This window comes from Suricata suricatta, chromosome 17 (assembly GCF_006229205.1).
Source record: "Suricata suricatta isolate VVHF042 chromosome 17, meerkat_22Aug2017_6uvM2_HiC, whole genome shotgun sequence".
NCBI classification, from domain to species: domain Eukaryota; kingdom Metazoa; phylum Chordata; class Mammalia; order Carnivora; family Herpestidae; genus Suricata; species Suricata suricatta.
The window spans coordinates 56296670-56307045 of NC_043716.1; the positions used below are offsets into that span (position 1 = coordinate 56296670).

General features: G+C 55.9%; 1 protein-coding gene and 1 long non-coding RNA gene across 3 annotated transcripts in view; both read left to right on the forward strand.

The window, feature by feature from the left end:
* Window positions 1–36: 36 nt before the first annotated feature.
* ACTG1 (actin gamma 1) lies at window positions 37–2396 on the forward strand. The gene is made up of 4 exons (XM_029926938.1): window positions 37–437; window positions 723–1161; window positions 1252–1433; window positions 1523–2396. Exons 1-4 carry the CDS (start codon window positions 75–77, stop codon window positions 1664–1666), a joined length of 1128 nt encoding a protein of 375 aa, XP_029782798.1. The 5' UTR covers window positions 37–74; the 3' UTR covers window positions 1667–2396.
* Window positions 2397–4065: 1669 nt separating this feature from the next.
* Window positions 4066–10376, forward strand: part of LOC115282693 — a 7610-nt gene continuing 1299 nt past the window's right edge. The window contains exons 1-2 of one of the 2 annotated variants that reach the window (XR_003904721.1): window positions 4066–4706; window positions 7024–7156. This is a non-coding gene — a long non-coding RNA (uncharacterized LOC115282693). Of the gene's footprint in view, window positions 4707–7023; window positions 7157–10376 lie in introns of those variants that run through there. The other variant, XR_003904720.1, reaches the window with a different exon arrangement.

Below are 10376 nucleotides of genomic sequence, written 5' to 3' on the forward strand. Positions count from 1 at the left end.
CCTGCCGGGGGCGGGGGGCGGGGCCCTCGGAGCCGGGGCGCGTCTAAGCCGGCCGCGTCTCCACGCAGACCGCCATGGAAGAGGAGATCGCCGCGCTCGTCATCGACAATGGCTCCGGCATGTGCAAAGCGGGCTTTGCTGGGGACGACGCCCCCCGGGCCGTGTTCCCGTCCATCGTCGGGCGGCCCCGACACCAGGGCGTGATGGTGGGCATGGGGCAGAAGGACTCCTACGTGGGCGACGAGGCCCAGAGCAAGAGGGGCATCCTGACCCTCAAGTACCCCATCGAACACGGCATCGTCACCAACTGGGACGACATGGAGAAGATCTGGCACCACACGTTCTACAACGAGCTGCGCGTGGCCCCCGAGGAGCACCCGGTGCTGCTGACCGAGGCCCCCTTGAACCCCAAGGCCAACCGTGAGAAGATGACTCAGGTGAGCGCTGCCCCGAGCGGCAGCCCTTCGTCTGTTTCATTAGTCATTTTCTGTTCGGCTTTGTTTTCTGAAATTCAAGTATTTCTTTCGATATTTCCAGGGCTCTGTTCCTCTCCTGGCATTTCCTCCCTGAAGTCTCAAGGTTTCTTGTTTGTGTTTCTGCCTGCAACCTTTTTTCTTTTCTCTACACATCACATTTGTGGCATGCCGGCATGCGGTGTGTGAGCATGGGGGGGCCCCGGTGTCCCGTCTGTCCGCCTAAGGCGCCCCTTGCCTCTCCTCCAGATCATGTTCGAGACCTTCAACACCCCAGCCATGTACGTGGCCATCCAGGCCGTGCTGTCTCTGTACGCTTCCGGCCGCACCACTGGCATTGTCATGGACTCTGGGGACGGGGTCACCCACACTGTGCCCATCTACGAGGGGTACGCCCTGCCCCACGCCATCCTGCGTCTGGACCTGGCTGGCCGGGACCTGACGGACTACCTCATGAAGATCCTCACCGAGCGCGGCTACAGCTTCACCACCACCGCCGAGCGGGAGATCGTGCGCGACATCAAGGAGAAGCTGTGCTACGTGGCCCTGGACTTCGAGCAGGAGATGGCCACCGCCGCGTCCTCGTCCTCCCTGGAGAAGAGCTACGAGCTGCCCGACGGGCAGGTGATCACCATCGGCAACGAGCGGTTCCGCTGCCCCGAGGCGCTCTTCCAGCCCTCCTTCCTGGGTAGGTGGCGCGAGTTCCGGCCCTGAGGGCGGGGCTTCGGGCCCTGGGGGGGGGGGCGTGTGCCCTCTAAGGGAGAGCTTTGTCCCGCAGGTATGGAGTCCTGCGGCATCCACGAGACGACCTTCAACTCCATCATGAAGTGTGACGTGGACATCCGGAAGGACCTCTACGCCAACACGGTGCTGTCTGGCGGGACCACCATGTACCCCGGCATCGCCGACAGGATGCAGAAGGAGATCACAGCTCTGGCGCCCAGCACGATGAAGATCAAGGTGAGTCCGCCGTGGCCGGGGGCGGGGCCTCCGAGGCCTTGCCGTGAAGACCGCGGCCCGAACTGAAGCCACGGTTTTGTTTTCCCCAGATCATCGCTCCCCCCGAGCGCAAGTACTCCGTGTGGATCGGCGGCTCCATCCTGGCGTCGCTGTCCACCTTCCAGCAGATGTGGATCAGCAAGCAGGAGTACGACGAGTCGGGTCCGTCCATCGTCCACCGCAAGTGCTTCTGAGCGGACTGTGGGCAGGTGCGTGGCGGCTGCCGCCCGAGTGAATTCCGAAGTCTAGGTTTGCCCTGGCGAGTGTGCGCGCCTCCTGCTGGCCTCGTGAAACTGGAATAAGCCTTTGAAAAGAAATCTGTCCTTGAAGCTTGTATCTGATGTCAGCACTGGATTGTAGAACTTGTTGCTGATCTTGACCTTGTATCCAAGTTAACTGTTCCCTTGGTATATGTTTAATACCCTGTACATCTCTTTGATTTAAATCCTTCGTACACGTGGCTCGGTCACTTCGTGGCTGAGGTTGAGAACATGTTCACGGAAGAGAAATCCGTTGGTTTGAGAATCTTCGAGACCAGGAGATTCTCGATCTGTGCAGGGTATTAATGTCTAAGAGCTGCCTATTCCAGGATTTCTCTAGAGGCTGGCAAGAGTCCTGAACCCGTTGTCATTTCTGTCTTGCCGGTCTGACGGGGTTGGGAAGGTCCGAGCCTAGGACCCACTTTCCTTTCTTACCCGATGTTTTCCTGCCGGAGCACCGTGGGTGGTTAATTGCCTTGAGTTGGAAAACGGTTTGCATTTACAACTGTAAATTTATTCATCCTTTTAATTTATGTAAGGTTTTTGTACACGATTCTCAATTCTTGAAAAGATGACAACAAATTTTGGTTTTCTACTGTCATGTGAGAATATTAGGCCTCAGCAACGCGTCCTTGTGCGAGGAAAATAAAGTGCTGCCGTGACCGCCCTGGCTTCTGTTTGGGGGAGAAGGGGGGGCGTCGGGGGCGGGGACTGTGGCTGAAATTGAGCAGCCGTTCGGTTTCTTGCAGACCAGGAGTTGGGAGTATTTGAAGAGTAAGGCACATAGCAGTGTGAGGATTGGGGGCCCTGTCCTTCCATGTTGGGGGCTTTGGGGTGAAGGATCCTGCGCAGGGGACCTCCAAATGGCTGTGTGGAGAAAACGCTATTTCGGATACTTAGCACTTGGAAGCCTACCTCGTGGGGGGGGGGGGTCCACAAGTTTCAGCCGCGCAGTCGGGATCCATGAAATAACGGATTCCTGAACAAAGGACCTTCCCCCTTCGAAACCCTTGGGCTCAGGCCGCCCCCTCCCCTTGGCCCAGTCCCAGATGAGTTCTAATGGTGCACCTGGGTCTTCCCGCTTTTCAAAACTCTTGTTTGCAGGTTGGTTTAGGGAAGTAACACTTAACTGGACTGAAAAAGCTTAGGGATTTGGAAGGACTTTGTTACGACTGGCGGTTGGGCCGCTTTTGCCTTCGCTGCTGGGAAGCACGGTTCATCAGTCAGGGTGGGGGGATGGGGAATGGCGGTGCTTCCTGGCGGGGGCCCTGGTGGTGGGGCGGGGGCTTCCTTAGGATTGGAGCAAGGGGACCCAAGAGCACATGACGGCGCTGTGGAGCCTCTCAGATCCGAAAGTGGGGCCTGCCTTCATCCTGCGTTTTCCTCCTGAGCCCAAGGTGAAGCTCCGTCCCAGGACTCGGATCATGACTAGCTGAGCTCCAGAGCTGGGATCTCTGAGCCCCCCGCCGTGCCCCTAAGGTTACTCCTTAGCTCTGGGCAGCTTTCCACTTCCAGTGGGGACGGAGGGTAGTGTGCAGGGCGCTGTGTCCCAGGAACAGAGCAGACTGGGCTCCGTGTGTGGTGGCCACACTGTCAGGCCCTGTCCTGGCTCCTCCCTTATGATGGGTGGGTGGCCTCACCCCTCTACACCCTGTGCGGGTCCCCGAACAGAGCGGTGCCTCTTCCCTGCAGATGGGAGGCTCAGCGAGGCCCCTGACACCTGTGCCAGGAAACCTGTCATTTCTCAGTAGCCCCGACTCCAGGACGCTCATCTTTGAGAAGGGAGATGGTGCTAGAGAGGACTTTCGGAGCAATCTAAATCAAAGCCGAACAGGGACAGCTTTCGCCTGTTTCCACAGGAGAAAAAGCTCTCAAGAATGCCGTCGACCGAGTCGGTAGACAAGCACTTGGGGTGCTGCGTCCCCTAAAAGGGGAGCTAGGGGCTTATCTGTGGACTATACAAGGGGCTCCAGACCAGGGAGCCCAAGTCAGGGAAGTCTGCAGGCAAGCACAGCTTCCAGAAGATGAAACCTCAGAGACTGTCTTAAATGTCATTCAGTTTAATGAGTGGAAGCTTCTGGAAGGAATGCTTCCTTGGAGAACTATCTTGTTTTCCCTGGGGACTCAGTGCACAGTCCCCCACACCCCGACCCCGAACAGCCCCCCCCCCCCCCCCCCCCCCCCCCCCCCCCCCCCCCCCCCCCCCCCCCCCCCCCCCCCCCCCCCCCCCCCGGCCAGCCACTCAGGTGTCCTGACCGTGAGCCTCGGGCAGGAGGGTGCCCAAGCTTTCTGCAGCAGGAGCAGTGTCCACGTGCCCGGCTTGATGGTCTGGGACTGCTCCAACTCGGAGATGGACATTGTGTTTATTGGCAGCGATTCCAAGTCCAAGGTCTTTTCATCCCAAATGACCAGTGTTTCAGTAGAGGACAGAGACAGAAGGGTTCATGGAGTGGCTGCTCTCTGGTGAGTCAGAGACAGGCTTCCAGAACGTGTTCCTGGGTAGAGGCCCCAAACGTCCAACTCAAAGCTTCGCTCTGAAGCCGGGGCGGCTGCTGCCAGGGTTCCTGCCACACAGGGAGCCCCCAGGGTTGCTGTGCGGCCCGCAGCCTCCCCCCACTGGCCAGTGAACGCTCCTGCAGAAAGCTTTCCTTCCCTTTCCGCTCCCTGCTGGGCCCTCCTACGGGTGCCCTCTGCGGAGGCCTGTCGTCGTGCCGGATTCCCAAGGGTCCTCTAACATTTTCAGGAGGCTGCCCGTCTCTGGGGACAGATACCCTTCCCACCCCACTGATTGGGCATGTGCTTGGGGGGTGTTTCAGACAATGACGTAGGAGTGGGGGGGCCCTTCAGGAGCCAGCTTGGAGCCGCCCTGTGCTCTCCCCTCTGCTCTAGGGCCACAGTATTCCAGAGAGAGGCTTCTCCATCAGCCTGGAGGCTGGAGAGATGCCATCAGAGCTGACGTGGATGGACATACAGGGTGAGCAAGAAAGAAATCCTTATTGCTGGAAGTCAAGGAGGTAGTGGGGTCACTTGTTATGCAGCATAACTGAGCCTCTCCTGCCTGATCCAGCGTCATAGTACATGTGCATGGCACCCTCTGGAGTTGTGCAGTGTACCACCTGCATGACCGTCCATGGTATCCCTGTGTATCCATGGTATCCCAAGCTGGCCCCTGTGTACCTGTCCCACCATTTCAATGCCCATACTCTTTATCTCCATCCCTGGAGTGTAAGATCTATCATCTATCTTTGTTTTCATGAACCATGTGTTTTATTTAAAAAAATTTTTTTAATGTTTATTTACTTTTGAGAGCGGGGAGGGCAGAGAGGGAGGAAGACACAGAATCTGAAGCAGGTTCTAGGTTCTGAGCTGTCAGCACAGGCCCTGAGGCGGGGCTCTAACTCCTGAACTGCAAGATCATGACCTGAGTTGGATGCTTAACCGACTGAGCCCACCCAGGTGCCCCTTGTTTTAGAGGGCAGAGGGCAGAGCATGTGCTGGGGGAGAAAGAGAGAGAGAGAGAGAGAGAGAGAGAGATTGAGATTGAGGATCTTAAGCAGGCTTCACTCCACACTCGGTGTGGAGCCTGACATGGGGCTCCATCCCACGAACCATGAGACCATGACCTGAGTTGAAATCAAGAGCTGGACACTCAACCAACCGAGCCCCCAGGCGCCCCTATCTCTTTTTAAAATTGTGCTAAAATATATGAAACAAATTAATCCTTTTTATAATAGCATCACAAAGAATAAAGTACTTAGGAATTAACTTTAGTAAAGAAATGGAAGACTTGTACAATGAAGACTATAAAGCATTATAGAAAAAATTTAAACACATAAGTTGAAATATCCCATATTCATGGATTGGAGAATAATATTGTTAAAATGTCAATATTACCTGAAGTGATCTTTGCAGAAGTAGAAAAATCCTTCCTAAAATTCATATGGAATCTCATAGCCCCAGAACAAGCTTGAAAAAGAAAAACAAGGGGCGCCCGGGGGGCTCAGTCCGTTAAGCGTCCAACTTCAGCTCAGGTCATGATCTCACAGTTCTCGAGTTCGAGCCCCGCGTCGGGCTCTGTGTGGGAGTTCCGAGCCTGAAGCCTGCTTTGGATTCTGTGTCTCGCTCTCTCTGCCCCTCCCCTGCTTGCGTGCTCTCTATCAAAATAAACATTTCTAAAAATGTAATAAAAATAATAAAAGAAATATTAGATCAAAAGTGGAGGATTCCCGGGGCGCCTGGGTGGCTCAGTTGGTTAAGCCTCTGACTTCGGCTCAGGTCAGATCTCACGTTCGTGGGTTCGAGCCCCGCGTCAGGCTCTGTGCTGACAGCTAGCTCAGAGCCTGGAGCCTGCTTCCGGTTCTGTGTCTCCTTCTCTCTCTGCCCCTCCTCCTCTCATGCTCTGTCTCTCTCTGTATCAAAAATAAATAAACATTAAAAAAAAAAGTGGAGGATTCCCATTTCCTGACTTCAAAACCTACTGCAAAAACTACATCCAGGGGCACCTGGGCGGCTCAGTGAATTAGGCATTGGACTTTGGTTTAGGTCATGATCTCTCAGTTCGTGGGTTTGAGCCTCAAGGTGGGCTCTTTGCTGCTCAGAGCCTGGAGCCTACTTCGGTTTCTGTGTCTCCCTTTCTCTTTGCACCCTACCCCCCATTTGCACTCTCTCAAAAATAAATACACATTTAAAAACTTTTTTAAAAACCTACAGCAATCAAAGCAGTAAAAATGGGAATAGAATAAAAAGCCGAGAAGTAAATCCTCACATGTATGTGTGGCCAAGTGACAGTCTTTTAGCAAATGGTGCTGGGAAACTGGGCATCTACATGTGAAAGAATGAAGCTGGACCCTTACCTCACACCGTATTGATCAAGGACCAAAATTAAGACCTAAGAAAACATGGGAAGAGAGGTTCATGGCATTGGACTTGGCAGTATTTCCTGGATATGACCCCAAAGTTATAAGTCACAGAAGAAAAAAATAGACAAAAGCACTTCACAAAAATTTTAATTTTTAAAAAATTTTTTATGTTTTTATTTATTTTTGAGAGACAGAGAGAGACAGCACGAGCAGGGGAGGGTCAGAGAGAGGGAGACACAGAATCCAAAGCAAGCTCCAGACTCCAAGCTGTCAGTACAGAGCTTGATGCGGGGCTGGAACCCACGAACCGTGAGATTATGACCTGAGCCAAAGACGACGGACGCTTAACTGACTGAGCCACCCAGGCGCCCCTTCACAAAAATTTTTAAATTGAGCACATCCAGTGACACTGTCTGTGGATTTGTTCTCTAGGAACCTCATGGAAGTGGAGTCACACAGCATTTGTCTCTCTATCTGCTTGTCACTGAGCACAACTTCCTCCTGGTGGGTCCGTGTTGTAGCAGGTGTCAGGATGTCCTTCCTTGAATAAAACTCCATTTATGTGTTTCGTTGACTGCGCATCTGCAGATGGACACTTGGTGGCTTTGGGCTCTTGGCTTCTGTGAATCGTGTGGCCGTGGTTGTGGCCTTGGAAGTGCCTCCCTGCGTGCTGCTGCCCATCCTGCGGGTCTGTGCCGAGGCGGGGAGGACGGGTCACGTGGCCCCGGCTTGTGCACGAGCCGCCATCCCATCTTCCGCCCCAGAGCCGCGGGCCGCCAGCCCCGCTGGGGACTCCGGTGCCCCAGTGTCCCCGCCCCCTCACCGCACTTTTCTGTTGCTAGTGGCCCCCCTATCGGGTGTGCTGCAGGCTCTTCGAGGGCGAGGGCTGTGGGCTCCCCAGGGTCTCCCTGCCCCTCGTGCAGGGGCCTGCCTGGCACGGAGATTTATCTGAGCTGATGGGCTTGGTCCCTGCCTCCAGGGCACTAAGACCAAGCACTCAGGAGACACCGAAGTCCGTGTTCAGGGAGCAGAACCGAACGTGGCCATGGGCAGGACAGGGTGCTGCGGGAGCCTGGGGGCTTCAAGGACACGGAGGGGTGTTCCCGGACTGATGGGGACCTGAGCTTGGCCCACCTGCAGGACTTCAGCCTCGAAGTTGGCCCCCTGTGCCCTCTCTGGGCTGTTGCCCTTGGCTTGGGGCTGCCGGTGGCACATACAAGGCCATGAGGGCTTGCCAGCGGGGACAGGACCCAGCAGACCGGCAGCGTCTCTCCGTCGCTGACCCCTCAGGGCTGCACGAGGCTGAAACGGGACACAGGTGTGAGAATGTTCCACGGACACAGGTGTGATGATCGAAGAAAGGGATCGTGGCAAAGAAGCACAGGATGGGGTCCAAGACAGGGAGGAAGTGCCCGGGGCTGGCAGCACCTGCCGTGGGAGGGAGAGCGCGTGGAGGGCTGTGGAGGCCGCTGCGGAGGCTTCGGGAGGAGGGAGAGAGGGGTGGCCCCAGCCCGGCCCCTGAGGGGACCTCGGTCCATGCTCTTCCCCAGCCCGGCCCCGGCGGGGCCCCGCCCCTGCTCCCCAAGGCCGTGCCCTGCTCCCAGCAAGGAGGCCAGCCGTGACTTAGTTTCTCCGGGGAGAGGGGTCAGGCAGACAGATGGGAGGCTGCCAGATTTGGCAAATAAAACTAGAGGATGGCCCGTGAAACGTGGACTCCAGACCCGCCCAAGTCATGTCTGACGCCTGAGTGGATGCACGGCGCTGCCGGCGGACATGCTTTTCTGGAACAGTGGCTCTCTTCCCAGCGGCTTCTGCACTCTGCTGACTGGGCACAGGCCTGCTGTGGGGGGCACATGGGCTGTGGGGGGCCTCTTCGTAAGCGGCAAAGGGTGGGGCCACAGCCCCTCCTGGGGGTGGCGCTCGGTCTCCAAAACCCACCGCGTCACCTGTGATGCCTGCGGGGTCCGAGGGTCCCGAGGACGGGCCTGGGCAGGCTGTGGAGACAGCGTGCTCAGGTGAGCCCGCAGACCCTCCGGGCCTTCCTGGTGCAGAGCGGGTTCAGCGTGTGCCTCTCTGGGTGTCTCCACTTCAATAAAAAGTCTGGTGACGCTCTGCTTTTGGTCACAGCCCCAGGCTCCCTTGGAGATGAGAGCCTTTGAGAAGTGGGGGTTCTGGTCTGTTCCATGACCCCTTTTCCCCAAAGCAGAGGCTGAGGATAAGCTGTGCTTGGTGTGTGGGGGACACTAGAGAGAGCCCTGCATTTCGGAGACCCTCACCCGGGGCCCCTGCTCCCAGGGACGGGAGGGACGCAGCTGTCCCGCAGGCAGGGGGCTCCTGAGGGCTGAGCCATCCCACGTACCCGCAGTGGCGAGTGCCCCGGGCCTGCCCAACCCATCTGCCCCTCCCTCGGGTGCCCACCGGCCCCAGTATAACCCCCTCCCCCAGCCCCTGCCCCTGCCCCGCCCTTAGTGGAATCCAGCTGCTGGCCAGTGAGGACCACGGGTCTGTCCTTGGAGACCAGCTGGCTCCTGCCCAGGAGGGGAGACCCCAAGGCAGTGGAACGTGGGTGTCCCCCAGGCCCGGGAGGGATGGCTCCAGGCACGGTGTCGCTCCCCCCGATACGAGGGGCCACTTTCCGCCACCTGCTCTGCTGTGTCGGGCGGAGGCGCCATGGTGGCATCGAGAGCCCCACCATTCTTGGTCACTCATGGTGACACAACTCTTGGTCACCGTGGCCTGGCCTTCCAGAGCCCCTGTTCTCAGCCTCGCAGAGACAAGACCCCGCGGTGTTGCAGGCTTGCACGGCCCGAATCATGAGGAAGTTCTGCCCCTGGGAAACACATGTATTTCTGTATTTAAAAAATAACAGGGGGCGCCTGGGTGGCTCAGTCGGTTGAGCGTCTCACTCTTGATTTTGGCTCAGGTCGTGATCTCACGGTTGGTGAGGTTGAGCCCCCAAGTCAGGCCCCACCCTGGGTCTCTCTGCCCCTCCCCCTGGCTGCATGCTCTCTCTCTCTTAAATAAACTTAAAAAAAAAACACCACATTATGTCTGAGTGCAAAGGCAAAACATTTGGAAAATATGGACACATATAAGGGAAAATGGTGACCATAAGCACCGAGGAAAAGCTTGTGAGCTCTGAGGTAGGATCTGTCATGTTCTCCCTGCACTTCAAAAGGAAAAGGCAAGTTTATACTGAATAGTCTATGCTACCCCCGGAGCTAAGCTCATATCTCCATGTTTTTCTTTCTTTTCCTCTCTCTTCTTTATTTTCTCTTTTAAAAGTTTTTTAAAAAGAGTTTTTAAAGTTTATTTATTTTGAGAGACAGAGCAAGAGTGAGCAGGGAAGGGTCAGAGAGAGAGGGAGAGAGAAAATCTTAAGCAGGTTCCGAGCTGTCAGCCCAATGTGGAGCTTGATCCCACGAACTGTGAGATCATGGCCTGAGCCAAAATCAACAGTCGGTCACTCAACCACTGAGCCACCCAGGTGCCCCTCCTTTACTTTTTATTTAAAAATTTGGGGGGAGGGGCACCTGGGTGACATAGTTGGTTAAGCATCAGACTTCAGCTCGGGTCATGATCTCACAGTTTGTGGGTTTGAGCCCCACAGCGGGCTCTGTGCTGACAGCTAGCTCAGAGCCTGGAGTTGCTTCGGATTCTGTGTCTCCCTCTGCTGCCTCTCCCCCACTCACGCTCTGTCTCTCTAAAAATAAATAAACATTAAAACAATTTTTTTGTTTTAATATTTATTCATTTTTGAGAGAGAGAGAGGACAGAGCGTGAGC